Source organism: Ambystoma mexicanum, chromosome 2p (assembly GCF_040938575.1).
Source record: "Ambystoma mexicanum isolate Mex_15411 chromosome 2p, UKY_AmexF1_1, whole genome shotgun sequence".
Taxonomy (NCBI): Eukaryota; Metazoa; Chordata; class Amphibia; order Caudata; family Ambystomatidae; genus Ambystoma; species Ambystoma mexicanum.
This window is the reverse complement of record NC_090923.1, coordinates 1,064,347,303-1,064,372,334: the sequence shown is the minus strand read 5'-3', so window position 1 is coordinate 1,064,372,334 and position 25,032 is coordinate 1,064,347,303. Positions and strand designations below refer to the sequence as shown.

Sequence of the window (25,032 nt, the reverse complement as noted above, 5' to 3'; positions counted from 1 at the left end):
TTTGCCTAAAATCCACAAGTCTCTTTCCAACCCGCCAGGCAGACCTATTGTCTCAGGAGTGGAATCAGTACTCAAACCCTTATCCAGGTTTACAGACACATTTCTTCAACCTCTAGTTCGGAAGATGGAATCATACATACAAGACACCACCCAAATGATCAAAATAGTGGAAGGCTTGCCTTTTGACACAGATACAGAAATCCTCTTGGGTTTAGATGTTGTGGCATTATACACTAGTATCCCACAGAAAGAATCCATCGAAATGCTTGAGGAAAAACTCTTGAAGGATCACACAGTGGGAAATACCCCAATCTCTTTCATCCTTTGGTGCGCCGAGATGAGCCTACAAGAAAACTATTTTCACTTCGACGGTGACTTTTATCAACAGATCCATGGGACAGCAATGGGGGCTACACTAGCACCCAGCATTACCAATTTATATATGCAATTCTTCGAGTTATCTAAGATTTTCAACACCAATAATCCTTTTCTGAAGAATATTACCAAATGAAAAGGTACATAGATGACATTTTTGTCATTTGGAAGGGTACAACAACAGAACTCCAAGATTTCTTAACCTGGATCAATATTCAAAACCGGTTTCCTAAATTTACCTCTAACTCGAGCAAAGAAAAACTTAATTTTTTGGACATTACAATAACAGTAGATATACAGTCCAAAACTCTGTTTGTCAGACCTTACACCAAACTGACTGACCGAAACTCAATGCTCCATTACGAGAGTTTTCACCCAAAACATGTATGGGACAACCTGCCACTCAGCCAATTTTTGAGACTGAAAAGAAATAGCTCGACCAAAGAGGATTTCCTAGCAACAGCAACGAATATGAAAAACAATTTGGAATCGAGAGGCTACCCCAAGCAAATAACCACACAAGCTCTAAAAAGGGCTCAAAATAACCACCAAGACTCCCTATTGGAATATAGAGAACACAGTTCTCGGAGGATTCAAGACACAATACTTGTATTTGTGACCACTTATAGTGATATGTCGAACAAAATCAAGAAAATCATCCAGAAGAACTGGTCTGTATTGAACAAAAGCGAGACACCGGTCCCGAGACCCGTGATTGCCTTCAGACGCAGCAAAAACATTAAAGACTACATCACTCGTAGTGACATCATGCCTAGAACGCAACAAGATAGAAGGATTACAGAAATATGGAACATGCCTCCCATAATAGGCCACTTTCCCTGCGGCCACTGTACCTACTGTAAGTCAACGAAAAGAAGTACAGTAGTCGATTTGGGCCTCAACTCGCCTTGTAAACAAACCAAACATACAAATTGCAATACCAGTATGGTCATTTATGCCATTTGGTGTCCTTGCAAAACACTCTACATTGGAAAAACAGACAGACAGGTGAAAGTAAGAATAGGAGAGCACAAGAGCTGTTTAAGAAACAGGACTGCCAATGCCCCACTGGTCGATCATTGGATTGAATTTGGGCATCAAACCGAAGACATACAATGTACAGTTTTATACAAATTGACACCTAGTCCCGACACAAACAGAGACAAAAGCCTGCTGTTTCGCAAGAAGCAACAAATCATTTCTCTAACTAAGAGCGCAATCTCAGGGCTCAATGATAAAATCGATTGGCTCAACATCTGAATGGATAAGTACTTCATTAGATTTGTACAAACTGCCCTACTCCATAAGGATGTATATCCACACACATCCAAGAAGCCACGTAATTCTGCTACTTAACAATGTAGATTTCCATCTACCGTACACAGGAGAATTACACTCTACTAATGTGTTTTTGTCCTCATTAAGGTGAATAGCATATATAACCATTAACAATTTCAGATTGCTTTCCACTGCTTACTTGTACCTTGAATGCACTCGGGATTCAGCCACTCTGCCCCCAGTGGATTAGTGCACCCTGTTCGTCTTATGGCATACTCCACCCGTATCACGGTAATTTCATGCAAGAACTTTTTCATATACACCATACGAGTCATCAATTATGGCTTTTCAAGTGCATTTGCTCGATGGTTAGGATGACGTTGGAATCAGCTGGTGTGCAAGCTGATCGCGTACTGCCCAAATGAAAACAAAGGATCACGTGACGTTATGGGCTCCAATCGCAACGCAATGATGCAGACGCCTCGCTGTATTTAAGACACGCCGGATTCCATGTTTACACATGAATCCTGGGTCACGCCCACGTCTACAACCTGGAAGACGGCATCGCGCGCTTAAAGGAAAAACTCTCCGTGGTAGGACCCGGAAACCTAGAACAAGACGAATGCTCTTAGGGCTCCGTTCATCCTACCCCTAACTACCGCTTTCCTCTTTTTCTCCGTCTCTCTTTCCCTATCCCTTTTGTTGCTGTCAGCTTCCTCCAGGCGACAGAACGAGCCTTTACATTCGTTCCGAGAAGTGCCATTTAGAGACACGGCTTCCCGCTTCAGAACAGATCTCTCTCGCCGTGTATGTCTATACCCCGAGTAGACCCACGGGTCTTATATCCTCAAGTTAAATGATGTTACCTAGTTTCATGAAGAAATGGGCAGTTCGTCGTTCACCCTTATTTTGTGGAATACGGGTATCTGAGTGCCCTTCTCTGCTTTTCAATTCGATACAGATAACAGAGATATATGACCTGGCTCTACCCTCCAATACCCTAGAGTGAAGTTTTTACCGCTCCGCGCATTTCTGTCAACAGAGCACTCCTTGGGAGAATTTAGGATTGGTCACTCTAGGCCTCCTAACTGAGGGTAAGCCATTTTCTATCCATTTAACCGGTGACAGTGTTAATTACAACTAAACAGTATTTGGAATTCCATCTCCTGGTTGTTAGAGAGGTCTATTTTAGAAACATTGTGTGAGGTAGTGTCGTTGAATGAGACTGTGTAGTGTTCGGACCCCTGTGTGGTCCTCATGTTGGCTCTCAGTGTTTATTGAATCAACACGAATTTACAAGCCAAATCAAGTTAGTTAACAACTCGCAATTAGTAATTGAATACTAGTGTTTTTGGCAGGACATTTGGATACAAACTCTGATTGTCTCTCCTTGCTTTCTTCTTTCTTTAGGTAACACATGGACCAACAACGTCTTTGTTTTTTGTGGATGCATATACAATAGAAAGTATTAGTAGCAAATTTACTGTATGCTACTATTTACATTTCATTTTGGATAGAATTGAAGTGTTTAACACCCAATTGTTGGGTTGTTTTCTGTCTTCTTAGTCCACTACCCCTTGGGCGTCACACAGTATTGACATTGTTGACATAGATATGACAGCTCCCTGATGAATTTCCTTTTACTTGGTTCATACCCCTTTTTTTGTGTGTTTGGTTGTTGGAAAGAAACATGTTGGATGATTGTGTGTCGAGAAGGGCGTGTATGGAATATTTCTGAATGAGAGAATGATATGTTGTTTGACAAAAACTTTATTAACTTTGTGAAAATCACTGTGTATTTGCACTAGCACAAGACACTTTTTTTGTGCAAATACTCCAAACTTTGGAGGGCAGTTACTTTGAACAGTCCCCCACACCCACGAGACCGACTGTCTATTCTATGCTGTTGCACTTATGACTTTTTAGTGTTTGAAACTGTAGAACAAGAGAGCTAAGTTGAGTGGTATTTAACCACATTTTTTCTTTTTTGGAACTACTCCATGCTAGTACAAGTTTACAATGTACTGCCTTGTTCTTCATTTTATGTTTTTCTGTGGGCTTTTATGATTGACTTTTGTATATCAATAAAATTCATATATATTTTTTAAGACTGTTGACATTGGCTGCCAATTTAATGAAATAGGAGCAGACTATTATTCAAAAATATTGTTGGTTCAGAAGTTACCCATGTGAAATAGAATCAAGATGCCCGTTTGACCCTTATGTTCATGACTAAAGGTTGCTGACTTTTTTGAGGGTGGTTGATTACGGGCTCTTCCTCCCCTTTCTACCTCCTTTTTTTGTTATTGCTTTCACGTAGTGGCCCAGGTCGTCGTCGGAGACCGAGGTGGGGATTCCTCTTAGGCGGATGTTGTTGCGCCTCGACCTGTTTTCTGCGTCCTCCTGTTTGGCCTCGAGGTTGTTGCATCTAGCCTCCAATGCTGAGATTCTGTCCGCGCCTGCCCCGATTTCAAAGTTTTGCTCGTAGATGGTGGTTTCAATTTCTTCCGTTCTCGCCTTGATTTCACCTACTCTCTTGTCCAGGGATGAGATTTTACTTTTCACTTCGTCCGTCCCCTTTTGGTATTCCTTAGTGATTGCTGAGAGGAGGTCCTGGAGATCTTTTTTGTGACTGTTTGCGTTGTAGGCTCCGGGGCCACTTTTGGAAGGGGGCCTGCTGGGGCGCCCTCGTTGCGCTCTCCCTTTTTGGATTTCTCCACCAGTGTTGTAGACAGCAAGGTCGCAATGTTGGCTTGTTTCATGACATTTTTGTTCCGGAAGCTCCGGGTTGTGTGATGGTGGCCCTGATTCAGTGGGACTCTGGGGTGGGCTTGTGTTTGCAAGTAGGGGATTTTTCCTCTCTCTGCCCTCTGGGGTGTCCGACATGGGATGTTTTAGCGTAGGTCTTGCAGGGGACGGTAGGCCTCCCTGGGGTAGTTTGTATTCAGGGCTTGAGTTGCCCCGCTGGCTCCCCAGGTTCGCTCCAGGCGGTCGGTTAGTGCGTTATAGCAGGGTGCACAGGCTGTGGGGGCCAAGAGAACCCGGCTCTGCTCTTGGCGGTTAAGGTGCTTCGTTGCAGGATGGGGAGGAGCGCCTTGAGCGGGGTCTCCACCCCGGAACTCCCAGCCCGGTAGCATCCCCGACCTCTGCCGGTGGCGAGAAGGTCCCCCCCGCCGAGTTCGGGGTGCAATGTTCTCTGGTGTGGATGCGTGGGCCCCGCTGAGTTTATGCTGCCTGTGCTTGGTCCCCTTAGGTCCCCTCTGGAGCGGGGTGAAGCCGGTGGGGGCGCTGTAGGGTGCCCGCTCTGGCGAGGCAGGTGCCGCCTTACCTTGTGTCCATGCTGTGGTTCTGGCTGCCGTGGGGGCTGGGGGGGCCAGGATGCCTGCCCGTCGCTGTGTTTGTGTGCCTTGCCTCCCGGCGTTTAGTTCCGTGGGAGGGAGAGGGTTCCGTCTCCAGAGTGCTGCGACGCCAGAGGAAGGGGGTTTGATGATCAGGGCCGGGGGAGTTAGGCAGGTCCGCGGGGCCCCAGGTGTGCTGGCCTGGTGGTGCAACCCGTGTCTCAGTTGCAGGCCTTGTTGCTGTTACTGTGGTGGGGGGACGGATTCACCTTTGGCGGCAGCCGCATCCCGCCGTGGTAGTGTCAGCCCCCTCGAGGAGAGGCTCTTATTGCTGGGCCAGTTCTTTCCTGATGCTTTATTGGGGCACATGTGGGACCCTCGCCGGGCTCAGGTCGTTGCGGTCGCGGCTGGTTGGTGGGGGCCTCTGACCCTTGGGATTCGCCGGGCAGCTGGTGGTCGGGGGGTTGAAGGAGGGAGCTGCTCACAGGGGGGAGCGCGGAGTCGCCCAGATGGTGAGGCCGAGATGGGCTCGGGCTGAGGGTCTGGGGTTAGCTCTGCTCCTTTTTATGGATGAGGGTTGCCTGAGATTCTGGTGATCGGAAGGAGGGAGCCGCTTGCAGGGGGGAGCCCGGGGTCGCTCTGTCCTCTTAGGCACGGAGGTTCTGGTGGGCCCACTCGGCTCGGAGGAGCTGGTCTTTGGGAAACGGGCCTGTGGCTGTGGCCCTAGCACGCCCCTCAACAGGGCCAGGGGGTCCTACTCCGTTGGTGTGGCTGAGATGGGCTCATGGCGAGGGACCCTCAGCTGGGGTTAGCTCTGCTCCTTTTTGGACGCCGCAGCTCACCGGGTGCACGCCGAGGTCCCCGGAGCTTCGATGGGGCCTCTGGGGCACAGAGAGGCAGCGCGTCTGCAGTTAATTATGAGGGTTGGCTGGGTGCCGGCGGGCAGCCGGGGCTGCAGTCAGTGTTTTTGGCCCCGGAGGCTGGTGCGAGTTGTCCGGCTCCCGGGCTGCGCTGTGCTGGGCTCCTGCCCCTTCAGTTCGCAGCAATTTCCCGACCCGCGAGGGTGTCGGCAGGGCTCCTGGGTTACGGGCGGTTGGCTGGGGCGCAAGTCAGTGTTTTCCAGCCCCCAGGGGCCAGGGGAGGCCCTCCGGCCGCGGGGATGCCTGGGTGCCTGCTTACTCGGATCATGGCAGGATCCTGCGCTAAGCGGTAGGGGAGCTGAGGTTGGCTGCCATTTTGCTGGAGGGACCCATTTGTTTCCCGCGTCGTGGAGGTCCTCTTCAAACTATGGGTTTTTCATCATTAGGAGCCGCGAAACTTGGACAAGTTGTGCCTGCAGACTTCGGCAGTCGATCCCTCTGCTTGGTTGCTCGCAGAACTTGCTATCACTGGGGCATTGTTGATGGCTGCGTAGCCGCGACCGGGAGCTCTCACAGAGCCTGTGCCTCCAAGCCACGCCCCCCTGCAAACAGCTTTTAACTGTTTGCTTTGCAATGAGAGGAGATCGAGGTGGCAGGGGAAGAGTTCCAGGGACTTCAGACACCAAAATAAACTCACAGTGCTCATTTTGGTGTCGGATGCAAAGAGCTACTGGTAGTCAAATTAGGTACAGTAGCCATACCTCATGCCAGAACTGTTGGTATAGCTTTGTTATGTGTCCCTGCTACGCTCTGAGATATAACTGCACTGTGCCCAATAGTCATTATGTTCAGCACCATAGCTCATTTGTATTGAATGTGCCATGCCCTGTAACTAGCCATTGTAAAGCGATACGGGCGAGAAACACAACCATTACTGTGCTCCAGAAACCCAGCCACTCTCATACTATTACTACTCTGTAGACGGTGCTGACATACTTGGCCTCTGAGTTGAATTGTGCTACCCTCCATAGTCAGCCATTGTGATATACCTCATAGTTGGTGATTGTACTGAATTGTGGAAGGAAATGTGTTGCACCTACCTGTATAATGATGAGGGGCAGACGTCATGCAGGATTTACATGTATTTTGCAGGAAACATTTATTTTGGGGGCAGGAAATGTGTTACAACAGAAATATTATGAAAATTAGCAATGCGTTTCATTTGGATAGATCTGTGAAGAATAGCCATGCCTCACATTTAGGTAGATTTGCAAAGATTTGCAGCCCATCTAGATAGAATTGTGAAGATTAGCCATGCGCCACATCTAGATAGAATTGTGAAGATTAGCAATGCGTCACAATTAGGTAGATTTGCGAAGAATAGCCATGCAGCCCATCTAATTTGAATTGTGAAGATTGGCCATGTGTCACATCTAGATAGAATTGTGAAGATTAGCCTTGCATCACAGCTAGATAGAATTGTGAAGATTAGCCATGCGCCACATTTAGGTAGAATTGTGAAGATTAGCCATGTGTCATATTTAAATAGAATTGTGAAGATTAGCCATGCGTCATATTTAGGTTGAATTGTCATGATTAGCCAAGGTGGTCTCTGATCAACGCATGCTACCCTGATCTGCCTGGGAATTGATGCCATGAACTCCTTCACTCGGGGCGCAGTATCAAGAATGCTTGGGTTGGGCTTGCTCTTTTTTCTCTTGCAGATATGCACTACACTCTCTGATCAGATGAGCTCCCTAGCACGCTTAGCTCTCGGAAGGGACAATGATACAATATATTTCAGCAATTCAAACCATAAACTACGACAGGAATAATCATCAACCCGCTCTAAAGAATTACCCGAGATCCGGAAAATGGGTCCACTGGCACTTATCACAGAGCTTCAGCAATGGACTGACATTGTTCCATCTCAAAGGAATACGCTCTGAATAAGGCCAGGAATCTGGCAAGGCAAGCTCCTGCAAGTGACAGTGAGGTGCTGCCACATGTTATCAATACTCTCAATGCACACGAGATAAGGAATACTCTAACCCCCGCTGCATATAACGCTGGCCGTTCAGACACACCACTTACATCATGACCTGATCTGTTGCCTGACCTTCAGGCATACCGAATACCAGTCTTCATACCTATGATGTACTCGAATGTCCAATAGAACAATAGTGGAAAACAATAATTTGCCCAGCATGTAGGAAGCTTGCTTTCAACAGTGATGGCCCCCACCCCATGATATTCATGGGCCATTTTTTCCTGTGGTGTTCCTTTCAGGCCAGAAGAAAGAAAAGCAAGCTGAGCGAACAGATGCTCCAGACGCTGGGCAATAGAGCAAATATCACCGAGCCCCCAGCTTCCCACTGCGAAGCTGGGGGCTCGGTAAAGCCTGGTCAGGGCTGAGGCAGGCCGGGGCCCGAGATTCGGCCAGACATTTGATGCCGAGTCTCGGACCCACAAGAGCCGGCCCATTGACCAGTACTGTTGATATCACGAATAGCCCAAACCAAGCTCCACCCCCAGCGCTTAGCGGGAAACATCACTGTGTCTCTTATTGTCAGTCCACCATTGCCTACCTCAACTGAAATTTTGTCGCCTTCTTCCTTTTTCCCATTTAATGTTGCCACTCTCTTTAATACTTTCACAGCCTTTTCAGGTTTCCCTGCCAGTACCAGCCAGCGTGCCGACTCTGGAATCCACCTGCAAAAATAACAGGAAAAAATGGTTTAGTCTAACAAATGCATGTCGCTGCATAGTTGCATGGAGTTGTCGCACAGAAGAGAAGCAAGAAGAAACATGTCACTGAAATGCGCTGTCTAGTATGTGCTGTTGTTATGATTGTGCAAAACGCTCAGACACAGGAAGAGGAAGTAACATGTCACTCACTGAATGATGCAGTTTTACGCGAGCGCTACGGTGACGTTACGTACCAGGAATAGAGAAAGAAGAAGAAGAAGGGCACAGAGATGGTGAGCTGCAGGTGACGCCAGTTTGGAAGGCCATATGCCAGTCCGGCCAGGACTATCTGCCCAAACGTGTAGAAGTAGCCCGTCAGTGTTCCTGTGATGGTCCTGACGCGAGTGGGTATCCATTCCACAACTAGAGGGATAGAAAACAAAAGAGGTTATTGAGAGCTGTGACCAACATTCCCCCTTCCGAGTTCAGCTTCCAAGCCCCTCTGACAAGGACAGACAGGGCCGTCCTTAGGGCAGGGCCGCCAGGACGACTGGATGGGGCGCCCTGCAATTAGCCCCAGCCACACCAACTCAGGGGAGTCTTTCAAGGTCTCCCTCGAGCTGGAATGGTGGGAGAAGGCGCGGCAGGCGCCCTAATGACATTAAATGTGCCACGCTCACGGAAGCAATGCGCATTTAATAACAATCGGACACATCTCGTGACCCCCCCACGGCCGCTTGTACAGTGGTGCATGGGGAAATGTCACAAATTATGTTTCACTGCATGGGGCGCTGCTGCCACTAATGCTGGCCCTGAGTACAGGGCACCATTTTTAGTTGGTTCGAGCGCTCAAGGGGGGACTACTTAGAGGGGCTAAATGCATGCTACGTTTGTGCCACCCGTTACTTGTACACCTAATACTGGTTGCGGTTTAATCCCTTCGAGAGAAGAAGAAAAGTTGTCCGGCACAACAAAAAAAAATAGTGGAGGGGCTAACATGTGCAATGGGAAATTGACAACAAAGGTAGCCAATATGCAAATGTAATTCAAATGACCTTTCCTTCTGGAAGAAAATGCTAAGGGTAAATAAGAATTTGCGTTTCAGAAAAAGAATCTTCACCATACCAAAAATTACCAAGAGGGGGAATGTCCTATATTGTTGCTGGCAAACTATGAAAGGTGCACACCTTTGTATCAAAACATTTCCAGCAAAGGAAAATTCCAATAGGAGACATTTGCCGCTATAGTTCTATGCAACCTGTAACCTTGTACTTCTCGCAATGCCCATAGTGTCATGTATTCTCTTAGCACCGTGATACCGCCGGTCCTGGGCCTGGGCGCTATCAACAAATACAATTAAAAAAAATAACATGTGTGATATGCTTTCATGTGTTTTTTGGGCAAAGTTTCTGCTGTGTAAACCGGTGTGTATACTGGTGTGTATACCGGATGACCGGGTTTCTAATTCCGGGTTTGGCACTATTTGAATACGTGTTAAACGATTAATTATCATGGAAAGCAGATTATCACTTTCTTATTGCTGACCCCAAAAACACACAGTGGGTATAATGTCCGACTTCTTAAAGAGTTGGGCGAAAGTTGGTCACCATTGTATACCCTCGACTTATGCTCTGGCTATAAAATTCTACTGCAGTGCATGACAGCAAGAACTTCTGACCTGTGCTCCCTTGAGGAAGGGCATATATAACATATGTATAACATATACATGTATGTGTGTTATATTTTAAATACATGTAAAATTTAATGTATTTGTTATATTCCCACGAATAGATGGGAAGACCTCTAATAAAGATCAGACAGAGCCAGGATCATCTGGAGTAACGTTCTCTACATTCTCTCTCCATACGCGGTCTGCCAAACTCCTCCCATTCCTATTACATAATTTCCTTTACTCTTGTGTGCAGTGGACAATGAAAGAGGAAATTACATCTTCCCATACTTATTGTTAGCCATTTCTTGAATCCATCGTGTGATCTTCCGTATAATTCGTTCAGAGGGACTTCATTGTAGATGTGGTAGATTTTCTTCCTCACTGTTGATGTCCTCATTATCAATGTCACCATCCATATAGTCTGAGCTGCTTGTGTCAGATTCATTCAATATCAGTTCATCATCCGTGACAGGATCACTTGGTGTTATCTTTTTGAAGAACGAGAGTTCCTTGTGATTTTGTGTCTATTCTCTTTAGTGGAATTTGTCAACACTTTAATATCTGTGTAGTCAAAGGCACAGGGCTGAATGCAGACCTTGGGCTTCATTACGAGTCCGGCGCCGTGCTGGTAAAACCGGCAGGCTGCCGCCGGACTCGTGGGGATTTACTAGCTCCGGACCTGCCGGAATTACAGGGGCATTACAGCCCCGGTGGACCGGTAATTCCAGAGCCGGCATTTCATTACTCCCCATTCCCGTGGAGTCCCATAGGAATGGGGACCATGGAAACACCAGCACCATGCAGTAATGGTGCCGGTGTTCCCACGTCCATCTGCGGCCGGTGGCGTTACGGTTGCCAGGTCAGACCTGGCAGGTGAAACACCAGAGGGCCACAAAACTCGTAGTTAGCCAGTCCGGAAAACGGTGCCGGTACGGTTTTACCAGCACTGTTAACTCCGGACCGGCTAACATGTAATGAGGCCTATTGTTTATTTGTTTTAGGTCATGAAACGTTGCTGCTCTCGCCACTCGTCTTTTGTCTATATATTCTTTCATCTTGATTTTGTCATTCGCATCCGTTTGTTGTATCGTTTTTGTCATCATGACATCTATTCCATGATTAGGTTGATGACAGAGCTTTGTGTGAATATCTCTCTGACACATCAATTCTGACAAACACACTCCTGTGGCATATTCCTATAGTCTCTTAAGAGTTGGCATAGAGCCTGCATGAACGATCCCTTGCTGATCTGGCACACTTGTAGCAATGTTTTAATATTAGCTGTGAGCCTTTCCACTGTGCCGTTTGCCTGTGGCCATAGAGGTGTTATTCTTCTACGGTGAAACCCTAGGTATTCACCAAATAAGGAAAGGCATGGCTACTGTTAAGATGAATTTCTAATAGTGGAACCTTCTGGGTAAACCAGCCCAATCTATGGTAGCTTGGCAGGTGGTCAAGACTAAGGGCCTGATTCATGGAAGTGTTTTATAAAATGCGCAATCCCATAGGAAAACGTTCCATGAATCAGGCCCTAAGTCTCAGGAGGAGTGAGAGTGATTGGAAGCCCACAGTGAGCACACACAGTAAAACTCCAGAGTACGCTTAGATTAGTCTATACATTTATCATAGGCCTTAATAATTAAACATGAATAAAGCACACTAATAATAAAACAGTTACCACACACGCCTTTCACTATTTAACATATATACAAGTATTTTTCGCCTAATTGGGTAAGGGGGGAAACACAGCCACAACTTGTAACAGAAGTGTAGGTTAACACAAATATTGCATTTGGCAGTTCTTCAGAATCGATCCCTAACTTGAGCAGTCCAGCCCTACAAAGTGGGGAGCCTTGTGCTCAAAACGAGTGCAATGCGTTGAAAACGTGCTGTCATGCATGATGAGAGAAAGTGGGTACTCTTCATGGAGCTGTCGCAGTTCAGGATGGGGCTTGAGGTGATGAAGAACAGTGTCCCACTATTCGGGGAGGGTCTACCCTTGCAGGCAGAGCGATGTTCGGGAATGGCTAGGGAGCGCAGGCTAGCCCAGCTAAGGTGTGTATCTTTTTAGGGATTCTTGTGCGTAAAGAACAATGGCTGTGCTAGGGGGCCACTGGTAAGTGATGCAAGTGCTCACCGACCCTCGACACAGTCCGGGCCAAACATTGCCAGTCTAGGCCAGGTTGCTTGTAGGTTCAACCCATGCAGTTGCACGTCGCTCCAGCTCTCAGCGGGACGGGACGATCGTCCGTGGCAGCCCCTTCTCTTATCCAAGATTCGTTTTGTGCTCAAATCTATGATAACCAATGAAATATCTGCTCACTTGCATGCACGCCAGGCATAGACCAATCACTGTCCACGATGGTCCCAGTCATTCAGGCATACCAGACATACTGGCACCAGTATTGTGGATTGGGACCAGACAGTCCCAATCCTCTTCCTGGGCACTAGCACACGTGACATGCAGGAGCCCGCGAAAGTTGCGGTTTTCGTGGGAGGCTGCATGCCCAAATAAGGAATTACTGGGTCTGCTGGACCTGGGGAAAGGCAAAGGGACAAAATGTCCAAAGGACAGAACAAAAGACTTCAGGGTACAGCCATTTTCGGCACTGGCCACAGTCCTGAGCCAAACGCGGTAAACACGATATGGTTCTTTAAATAGAAGTAAACATACTATAAAAGCAAACTGCTGCCATCAGTTCATCCTAGGAACACTTGTACAATCACCCATAAATCCTAAGAGGGTGTCTAGGGCCCAAAAAACCAAAAGGAGCCCTATGTGCGGTACCGTAAGGTACTTAGCACATAGATAAAAAGTTACCAAGAATTGTCAACATAGTCATAGACTAGGGGAAACATAGTTTCCAAGTACTGACAGTCTGAAGGGTGATGAGCAAAAGCCCAGAGGAGCCCAGCTGAAAGCTGTGCTCCACTGGGAAAAGTCAGGTTAGGTTAGCCAAACAAAAGTAAAAAGTTTGGCCGGTCCATAAATGGAGGAAAAATTACACCTAGGGGAAATCTTTCCTAACAGGCCCATTGTCAGATTTTGCTATCCTTGCAGTTCCATAAGCAGCAAACATTTTGTCCAGTGCCGGTATTACAGCCTGAGCTCCTGTAGATGCGATTGCCTGTATGTCGGGATACCGCGACATTTCATACATTGCTACTAGTACGGGTTTGCCATTTGGCAGGCGTCCAAATAGGTCAACAGCCACTTCTTCCCAGACACCCAGGGGTACTGTTGTCATTTTCTAGTGGCTATGGTAATGTGTGCGGGGTAACAGCTTTGCAGATGGTACACTAGTCCAGCGTGCCTTCTATGATAGAATCCATCAAGTAGAACCAAACCTTTTCTCTCAATCAACATTGCGTTGAAACAATCCCAAGGTGGCTTTCGTGCACTAGCTAAATGACATTGGACCTCATTACAAATCGCCCGGTATGGAAACAACGGTGGCGGTAAACCCGCCGCCACCGTTGTTTCCATGCCGGGCGATCACAACTCCTGCAGGCGGGAGGTGATGTTCCCGCCAGGTCTGACCTGGCGGGTTTAACACCGCCCGCCTACAGGCGGACGAGGAAACACCGGCAGCATTACGAGATGCTGCCGGTGTTTCCATGATCCCCATTCCCATTGAGTCCAACAGGACTCAATGGGAATGGGGATTAACATCATTCCGCCTCCGTGATTCCCGGAAAACCGGGGTTGTAATGCCCCGATAATTCCGGGAATCACAGAGGCGGAATGGTAATACGAGTCCGGCAGTAACCATGTGGTTTTACCGCCTCGGTTACCGCCGGACTCGTAATGAGGCCCATTGTTGTTTAGAGAAGATGGTAGGACTATCTTGTGTTCTTTCAAAAGTATGTACAAAAGACAGAGCACTCCCTGTGCAACAACATATCAAGAAGTCAGAGTCAAAGTTGCGTGTAACTATTTATTACAAAAATAAAATAATGTTAAAAAATGATCTGATAAATTGGTCTGAAACAAGAGTCAAAATCAGAGCAAGGCAAACACAAAGTAAATCAAAAAAGGAAAATGACATGTTGAATAACACCCACATGTTATGGTATGATATGTCATTTATAACACGCCTGTACACAAGTTTTTCTAGGTGCGAATGTTGAAGATAAATACATAAATCATAACAAGATTAACACATAAACATAATGTGGTGTGTCACCTAGCGACCCTCCCTGCACAGACAATCTAAAAAGATGCTGCAGTGAAAGTAACAAAATGGTGCAAATATTTCTAATAAATGCTCACAGTGCAAATGTTGAGAAGGAATCACATCTAAACACAAGTGGCATGTGAGGCATAATGCGTGTGCTGACATCCTGAACAATGGCACGTCAAGTGGCATGTGAGGCATAATGGGTGTGCTGACATCCCGAACAATGGCACGGCAACTTAGACGGGGGTGACAAAAGTTCATGCCCAGAAATGTTCATTGACAATGTGCAAAATACCACACTGGACGGTGGTGAACGTCGACTCAAGGCACTCGAGTTTCGGCAGAAAAGCGGCCCGACATCAGGAAGTCAAGTCAACCCGCCTCTTCAGGACGAACACATATATTGAGGTGAGGGTAACCTCATTGAGCGGGGTGATGGCCGCTTAAAAATGATAATTTGATAGCTGCCTTAACAAGTACATTTGCTAAGATGCACTAGGCATTCCCTGTGATGGAACCTGTTTATAGACTCACCCCAGTATTAATCCGCGGTAGCAATTCAAGGACTGAACATTCCTGCTGTTGAAGGGCCGTCCTGTGTTCATTGAACTGGACAGCACACAGAGGGGGTATCACTTCACGTGTGTTACGTTCATGATAGAATGTGATGGCTCCCGATACTCCAAATCATAAGACAGTGCAGGCTGTTTTAAAAGTATACTTGTGATGTAACCAGTGATGTAACCAATAGTTCATCCTTTATGAGAGCAGATATTTGCAGTGCCTTGTATTCAACTGACGATAATTCACCACCTGCCCCCTCAGCCATACCCTACTTGTCTGTGATGATGGTGTCCATGGAAATGGCTCTCGGCAATGCATGATGGATCACATAGTTTATATATGGTTCAGCCTTAGATGTCCTCGATTCCTATGTGTCAGTGAGCGGATGTATTGATAAGTAGTCAGCAGGACTGCTGTCCTTGGCTTATGCATGATATCAAATTGAAAGTCTTGAAGACATAGGCCCTACCGGGCGATTCGTGGGGGCATCTTTGCATTATGTTTGCCATTTATGGCCGTCTAGGCTTGGTGCTCGGTGATGACAGTAAACAGTTTGCCATATAGAAATAATTGATAGTGTTTACAAGCCTACACCACTGCTAGGCTTTCTTTCTCAACTTGAGAATATGCACGTTCAATTAAGGCAAGACTGCGAACTGCGTATGACATTATATGATGTGGTGATAAGGAGCCAGGCTTGTGTTGTGCAAGAATGCTGCCTAAACATACAGGACATGCATCAACAATGAATTCTGTGGGCCGTTCTAGGTCATAATAGGGCATGCAGGTGGCGATCTTTGATCAGGCAAAAAAAACATGTGAAATCATGTCCAGTTTTAGTGAGTAAACGTAAAGGGGCGATAATGGGTGTGCAATCTTTGATATATCTGGTGCAGCTGCTGGCCATCCCTAGGAACAATAGCACTGCAGACACATTTGTTGGACTTGCAGTGGGTACAAGAGCTTGAACTTTTTTCTAGATCGGGTTGAAGTCTTACGATGGCAAATATGTGTATGAAGACCCTTAAAGTCGGTTTGCTGAATGCTCACTTGTCAGCATTTAGAGATGGCCATCTTCTTGAGCCATACCCTTTCAATGAAGGGTGGCATCATGAGCTTCTTGGTTTGCTCCAAACACCTGAATGTTATCACTATAATTTACACATGGTGGGATGTGTTATATCTCAGCTGCCGCGGAGATGTCGAAACTAATGCTTGTTGGTTACTAGTCTTTCCATCAAATTTTTTCCATCGACAGTTCATTCCATCAAATCTTTTCCATTGAAAGATGTTTCATCGAATTGCCATACATAAAGTGCAAAGTGTTTATGCATCGAAACCCTTTCATCGAATAGGGTTTTTTTATATAAACACCTTAAATATTTTGCATGGAAAGTTGATGAAACGTGCATATCGTTATAACGTTACAGGAAGCTGTCCAGTGCTGAAATCTATTCAATACAGTTGCAATGTATTTCAGCACTGGACAGCTCCCTCTACCTTATGTAGTGTGCACTTTTATTTTATTTTGTAATGGGGGGGTCCTCCCCCAAGCCCCCAATAAAATAAAATAAATGTCCCCAGTCCTAGAAAATAAATTGAATGTGTTGAATGTGCACACTACCAATTTTGGTTGGGTGATATTGGGCCTCATTAGGACCCAGGCGGATTTCGCGGTGCTAAATGCACCGCGAAGCATGGCGGAAAGCCGCCGATAGCGCCATGGGGGTTGGCGGATTTACCGCCCCATTCCGACCTCGGCGGAGCGGTAAATCCCCAATCCCCATTCTGCCCTTCCCCATTCCCATTTTTGCCCCATAGGGTATAATGGGAGTGGGGAAGGAGTTAATTACGCCACCGTAAAATACGGTGGCGTAATTAACAACGAGGTCCCGTAGCGCCATGGTTTTCTCCGCCTGGTAAAACCAGGCGGAAAAGGCCGCCATGGCGCTACGGGAACTCGTAGTATGGCGGAGAGGTACGCCATGCACTACGCTGGCGTAAAACCCTCTCCGCCAGGGTCCTAATGAGGCCCATTGTATGTAAATATGTGCTCTGTAAAGCACTTTGGATTAAGGCGCTATATAAATAACGCATCATTATCACATCATTATTACACCAGTCAGAGGGAGCTGTCCAGTGCTGAAAAGTATTTCAGCACTGGACAGCTTTGTCTAACTTGTGGTGTTTATTGTTTATTGGGGCGGGGGGCCCAAATCCCCCCAACCCCTATTTTCAAAAATTAACCTTTTCCTAAACCCATTGAATTTCCAACCCAAACATTCATACATCTATTTTAAAGGTATGTTTGAGTTGGAAATCCATCAAAATTAATTCAATGAATATGCTTTTCGATGGGAAAGCATTTCAATGAATGAATTTTGATGGATAATGATTCGACGGAAATGATTTTGATGGAAAGACTGTATACCATGCTGGGTGTAGTTTCAGCTGGTGGTGGACCTTGTTTAAGTCAAGTTTGGGAATACAGGTGCTACATGTAGTAGCTGCATCATGTCCGACATTCTTGGTGCTAAATGTCTTTCTATGGCTTGGCTAGGTGTACGCGTGCCGACACATAAGCAAGCAAATGGTCGACTGGATTTGAGCCTCTTGCAGGTTCGATGATGTCTTGGTCTTATAATTATTTAATTTCATCCACAGCTTTTAGTTGTATATTTATGGGAATTCCTCTATAGTGTTGAGCTATTGGTTTCACATTTTCATTGACGTGGAGTTTAATCTGACAGTCTTTTAGATTTCCCAAGGCTTGGAAATGACATTTACTGTGGACCCTGTGTCAATCAAGAATTCAAGAGAGCTACCATTCAATTGTAGGAAGAGTGTAGGGCTGTTCTTGATGGTGGTAGGAATACCTATTGTAACAACATAGCCATGTTTTCGCTCGTCACTTGAGGAGGAATCCAATTCATCAGGCAGACGAGATGTTGATTCAATGTATCTGGTCTTGTGACATGACTGTTGTTTTTAAACCTCTTCCGATGCTTTTCTGTATCGACAAGTGGATCGTCTGTGACTATCCAATGACCATTGAGATTGATGCAGTGAATAACAAGGATGATCCAGTGATGGTTTTCATAGTTGCCTATGATTGGTCGTCAACTTTTGTGACAGACTGGTGTGACAGACTGCTTTGCAGGATTTACAAATACATCTGAAGTGGATTTCTCTATCAAAGGAGTCACATGTGATGCCAATCGCTGGGCATGTGCCTTCATGTGGAAAGTCATACGCACATCTGTAGCATGTGCGCTTTTCAGTGACATGAGTTTTTTGGGTCATATTAACTTGGGATATTGGCGATTATGTTGGCTGGGATATTTTTATGTTGTCCATTGCATTTACTTGGACATTGCCATTGCTGTGTGAGCCGTAGTGGGCCTAATTATGAATTTGGCGGTATCTTGGTCGAAAATGAGCAGAGATACCACCAAATGGATTTACTGTTATCGCCACTTGGTCTGGTGTACTTACTGCTGGATTACAAGTGTTGGTAGGGTGGTGTTAGTCCCCATTTATGGAGCCCATAGTACTCCATGGGGATTTTGGCGGAATTACCACGGGTGGTAATTCTGCCAAAATGCCTGTTTTTTGGCAGTAAGGTGGCAGAATTACCTCCAGCATTTTGCTGGAGGGTTTTCCTACACCTTACCTCCAAACCCATAGTTTGGTGGCACAGTAATGCAGCGTTAATGCAGTGGTACCACGCATTACCACCATTTTTGGCCATACCACCAAACTCATAATGAAGCCCATATTTTATCAAGGGTCCTTGTCTTGCGTAATAATTATTTTCTAAATGCGGATGATTCACATCTAGCTATTATTTCAGTGTGGATTGCTTCCTCATTTGAGTAATTGTCAAAGCCGCAGTGCATTCATTGCATACTCAATCCCGTGAACAAGTTATCCAGTGTTTCTCCTTTGTCTTGAATGGTGGTGTGGAAGATGTGTCTTTCATATTCTACATTATCATGTGGGACAAAATACATACTTAGGCAGACCTTCAACCATTGAAATGTGTTTGTTACCTCTCCTGGCAATTCGTAGATAATATCACATACTGTAGGCCCAACGGAATCCATTAAAATAACTATTGCTTGTCTCTCACCACACAGACCCATTGCGTCCAAGTGCATGTCAAAGACTTTCAACTGTCTGGCCCACCGTGGTCCTTGGCTGCTAGAGTCGGTAATATCATATTGTGGGAGAGAATGTAGTTGAAGAGTTTCAGTAGAATCCTCATTGTGGTGGTCTGGGTGGTGTTGTGTGGGAGATGAAGAAGATGGTGCATCATGTGTGGAGGAGGGGACATAATCATCTAACATGGTGATTGCAGAGGTACATATAACAAATATGTACCTCAATCAGTTTCAGTAATGTAACTGTGCTTCAATTCTGCGAAATCATGAAGACATCTCTTAAAATAAGGCAGTTAGATTTGGTGTTTGAGAACATGGTGCAGGGAGCGCTGCTTATATAGTGGTGACAACAGTTTGAAACTCTGGCTTAATTACATATGTGGACGTGGCACTATCGAGCAGGAACTCTGCTCCAAATTGAAGATCCGAGCGACGGGTCGGGCAGGCATGACCGGGTGCTGCTCAGTGAATTTCCCCAAACTGATCCAGCTGCATGTAATACGCAACAGACACAATCCCAAGCAGGGTGTTGAAGGATCCAGATCTGTTTTAGATGAAAGTACCTTGCACAGTGACAGAGACTGCTCGCACATGGGCGCGAGATAAAATGTTCACCAGAGGAAGGCTTCAAGTGCATGCACCTCCGGCTCACAGGGAAAAGATGGAGGCCCAGCAGTGGAATCATCTTCTCCGTTGCCAGTGTTAGATTCCAACTAATAGATGAGAAGATCTCTAATAAAGTTCAGAGAGACCCAGGATCATCCGGCATAACGTCTTCTTCATTTTCGCTCCACACAAGATCTGCCAAACCTTTCCTCTTACATCAATACATTTTCTCTTGTGTCTAGCAATTGACAAAGAAAGACATTACAGTACTGAATCTATTATGTTTCTCCAACTTCTCGCTACATTGAATCAGCCTTTAAAATGTAACGTCCTCGCCTGTTCACTGATTCCCTTTATGATTCTCTTTTCTCCGTTTCCTGGCCTTTCCTGGCCTTTGCCTATCCTTTAACAACTGGTCTGACTCCCCTTCCCACCATCCAACCCCCATGCTCACTTTCCCTACCACTTACTCTCTGCTAGGGTTGCCAACTCTTTCGCGGGACACTTGCCCAGAAGGTGGCGATGACGTCACAACGTCATTCACGTTTGATCCGCCCCTTTTTAAATGTAATTTTTTTTAATGGCTCTTAACACCTGGCTTAATTGAAATGCAAATGGTTTGTCCTTGGGAGGTGATGGTCACGTTTTTTAATTGTAAACATGACCATCACGACCCCAGGAGCAAAGCATTAGCATTTCATTTAAACCAAGCGTCAGAGCGTTACAGCTCGACCCGGAGGCTCAAAAGGAGCCAGGGCTGCAGAGCCGCCAGAGAAAGAAAGCAGCAGGCGGAAGCGCCGTTCTGTGTCCATGGCCACTTCAGTTTGCAGAGTGGCTGTGCTGGAGGCAGGTTGTCCTGACGAAAGTCGGGACAACCTGCGTCCCGCCCATCCACTCTGCAAACGGCGGGACGGAGTCCCTAATTTGCGGGACAATCCTGCGAATTCCGGGACAGTTGGCCACCCTGCTCTCTGCGCTGGGGAGGGCCCCCGACCCTTCACCCTTTTTCCACTCCCCTCCTCCTACAACCCCTCCCATGGGACATTACCTGAGCTCTGTGTGCCGTCATCCTTCCCTCACTGCACTGCATGACTTATATTTGTATTTTATGTTTCTTCTGTAGCACCTTATGCAAGTTGGGACACATTTAGTAGAGATGGCCTTTGGCATATAACAATAGGACACAAAGGGGCGTGGCCAGCAGCCATGCAGTAAGCAGGAGCCTCTTTGAGCTCCTACTGGATCCTTCATCGATGTGCCCGTAATGTTATTTTAATATACATTCTACAACGACAATTCTGTTCCGAAACGTGCCCTGAGCAGATTGATCCTGCTGGTGCTGTGTCAGAACTCTGAGGTGAGGCGAGACGCTTTCTGAAGAGCAATGACAGAGCCCACCAACATGGTGTAAGATTGTAGGTTGTTGCCATAGTTACATCTTCGTATAACATTCCAGAATGTTGATGGAATGTTATGCGAAGATGTGCCTCAGCTGAGAGGGCCGCTTCGGGGGCTCCTCCGATTAAACTTACGGAACAAGCTTAAGTATACTTGTGTCGAGTGATTTAAATGAAATGAAAAATCACTACAATTGGCGACGAGGAAGCTGGTTAGTGGAGGGAGCCCCCGGACAGGAAGAAATGATGCAGTGAAAGTCATACTTTATACCGGCTGGTTTTTGGTGGGCTGCTGCGCACAGCAACGATACAAGTACGGGTGGGCGGCTACAGGAAACAGTATCAGCATGCAGGGAAATTAAGGAATCCACTCACCAGAGTAATCGAGGACGGTGCGAGAGGTATGAGCAACCGTCGTTAAAGACTAGAGTAAAGGACCCTAGAACGTGAGTTGCGTGCCGCCATCTTGGAAAAAAAAAAAAAAAAACTGTTTATTTACGATCGTGATTACGGCGATCAGCTGCTGTTATGGACAACGCACTGAAGGAAAATAAGCCAATGTTTATAGATGCATGGCCATACTGAGTCAGGCTGTTGTTGGGAGGCAAGGAAAAATATATGGTGTAAACAGCAGATATTAACAAACAAGGAAATATACTGGACATTTTGATAGATACCACATATGAGTAGGGCATTACATGTTAATCATCAAACTTTAGCCATGCAAAACACGGCTGCTCCTATAAAATTTCTGTCGGCTCCTGGCAATCCAACATGCCCTTGGGAGCAGTGGCAGGACAACTTTCAAGTGTATTTGAGAGCGATAGGAGGGGCAAAATTCAATGATGATCAGAAGGAAGCCACTTTGTTACACTGTATTGGCACAGAAGCGCTAAGAATATTTAGATCATTACCTGATCTTGAGCAAGATGAAGAAACATGGGGTGAAGCGTCCAGTGGGTCAAGAAAGTATGACATTGCAGTGGCTAAATTGAACAAGCATTTTGGTAATAAGACAAACATTGTGTTGGAAAGATACAGATTTTTCACAAGAAAACAGGGCAAAGAGGAAAGTATTGATTCATATGTAGCGACATTGAGAGGACTAATGGCCACGTGTGCTTTCACTGGAGTCACCGACGAATATTTGAGAGATCAGATAGTGTTACATGTGGCTGACCCGCGCATTCAGCAACGACTGTGGCAAGCGAAAAATCCCACATTAGAAAAAACGTTGGAAATAGCCAGGTCAATGGAATTGGGTGAAAAATGCATGAGAGAGGTTCAAAGTAAACCAGAGTTCCCTGGAATTAAGTCAGTCCAAGGTATAGATGATGAACAGCAAAACAATCAGGAAGAAAAACTGATTGCCATGGTCAAAAGAATGGTCAGGACAGAGACATCTGGTGGGTACAGACAAGATGGAGGAAGTGCAGTCAAGCACAGTAGTAAGTGTACATGTTGTGGATGGAGTAAACATGAAAACACAGAAAAGGAGTGTCCAGCATTCGCAGCAGAGTGTTTTAGGTGTGGATATACTGGACATTTTGGAAAGATGTGTCGCACTAACAGAGGAAGAAGCAGATTTAATGGCAGAGTTGGCAGGACTGCTGGTCGATTTTATAGAAGCAGGAATGCAAGTACCATGGGGGTGAGAGCTGTCGAGGAGAATGCTGGTTCCAGTAATTTGGTAGCAATAACTGATCGGGCGGAAGATAGAATCCAGATACTTACTGTCACACCAAGAGATGATGGAGTAGGATCTTGGGTTCCTATGGATATAGATGGTGTAACGTTACAAGTGATGGTAGATACAGGTTCACCTTATACTATGGTGGATGTACAGACGTATGTAAATGTTTTGAAGAGGAAGATGGAAGATTTACAGATGACGACCACCAGAGCAACAGGGTATGGAAAGACACCGATTAATATTATAGGTTATATTTGGGTGAAATTGAGATTTGAAGGACGCAAGACATACTGCAGATTGTATGTGGCGGAGGATGGTTTTTCAATAATAGGATGGTGGGAGCAAGCTGCATTGAATATCAAAATTCATCCAGGAGAAAGTGTACCCATTCTGTGCATTTCTGAAAAGGTATTTGACAATGCAGAGAGTTTGGCAAAATCTTTTCCGAATGTCTTCAATGACAGGATTGGTTTACTGAAAGGATTTGAGCATCGCATTATTCTAAAACGGGGTGTGACACCAGTGGTACATAAAGTGAGAAGTATACCCATTGGTACTAGAGATGCATTAAAGGCTGAGTTAGAGAAATTATGCAAACAAGACGTTATTGAACCTATTGAAAGTTCAGAATGGTTATCGCCTATAGTTTTGGTTAAAAAAACGGATGGATCCATCAGGATGTGTGTCGATTTAAGAGATTTAAATGCCAACATATGGATTGACAGACATCCTTTACCGAATATTGGAGAGATGTTATCCACCATGAGTCCAGCAAAAATTTTTCACGACGTTAGATTTGTCATCGGCCTACCATCAGGTAGTACTTGAAAATGGATCGAGACATTTGACATCTTTTGTGACGCCTTTGGGAGCTTTTAGATACAAAAGAATGCCGTTTGGGTTGGCTTCGGCAGCTGCAGTGTTTCAGAGGTTAATGCATCATCTGTTTGAAGGTCTACAAGGAGTGTATTATTTCCAAGATGATATTTTGGTGTCGGGAAATTCCCAAGAGGAGCATGATGCAAAATTGTTAGCTGTGCTGCAAATGTTACAGCAGAAGGGTATGACACTCAAGATTGAAAAGTGTAAAATAAAACAAACTGAAGTGACATATTTAGGTCATCGTATAAGTGATAAAGGCATTATGCCTAAAGAAGCTTTGGTGGACACCATCCTTAAAATAGCGGAACCAAACAACAAAGACCAGTTGAGGAGTTTTTTGGGTCTCACAGAATATTATTCAAAATTTATTGATCACTACTCAGATAACACTGAAAGCATGAGGAAGTTGATGTGCAAAGGAATGAAATATGTTTGGTCAGAAGAATGCAGAAAAGAGTTTGAAAAGATAAAGACTATGATTAATAAAGCACCAGCTTTGAAATTGTTTGACTCAAGTGCCAGAACAAGAATAGCAGTGGATGCAAGCAATATAGGTTTAGGGGGTATTTTGGAACAAGTTCAAAATGGAGAAGTAGTTCCCATAGCGTTTGCATCAAGGACATTAAGAGGAGCTGAACGAAGTTATTCAACAATAGAAAAAGAAGCACTTGGAGTAAAGTGGATATTGGAACATTTTAAGAGTCTTATTTGGGGAATTCCCGTAGATGTAAGAACTGATCATAAGCCTCTTGTTCACGTATTGAACGCAAAAAATTCCCACATGATGTCTCCACGTATAAGAAGATGGACTTTGATTATTATGCAATTTAATGTGACCATAAAGTACACACCGGGAAAGAATAATGTTGTTGCGGACTGTTTTTCTAGATTGCCATGTGAAAATAATCTAGACAACGGTGAGGATGAACAAGGCTTCAGAGAGGAACAGAGCATGGACTGTATCATAGCTCAAGTACATCCTAGTTTTTCAAAAAAAGATTGGATGGAAGCAACAGACAATGATATTGAACAAGAGATGTTGAGGAAGGCTATTGAAGCTGGTTGGAGAGAAACTGATGACAAGTTGAGTCAATGGGAAAGATTTAAAGATGAATTGTCCAGTGATGAGGTATGTGTGTATAGAGGAGATCGAATAATACCCCCTACAATTTTAAGGAAAAAAATTATGGACATTGCGCATGAAGGTCATGTTGGTAGAATGTTGACGAAAAGAAGAGTAAGAGAAGCTTACTGGTGGCCCAACATGTGGAGTGATATGGAAGCTTTAGTTAAAAATTGTACTGCTTGTGCTGTAAGTGACAAAAGCAAATCTGT

The 25,032-nt window shown here is 45.4% G+C and overlaps 1 protein-coding gene across 1 annotated transcript in view; it reads right to left on the bottom strand.

The window, feature by feature from the left end:
- Positions 1-25,032, bottom strand: part of LOC138567113 (solute carrier family 22 member 6-A-like) — a 303,311-nt gene that overhangs the window by 133,704 nt on the left and 144,575 nt on the right. The window contains exons 4-5 of the mRNA XM_069644996.1: positions 8,794-8,962; positions 8,440-8,563 (exon numbers count right to left, since the gene is read on the bottom strand). Coding sequence (XP_069501097.1) covers positions 8,440-8,563; positions 8,794-8,962 — 293 coding nt within the window. The remainder of the gene's footprint in view (positions 1-8,439; positions 8,564-8,793; positions 8,963-25,032) is intronic.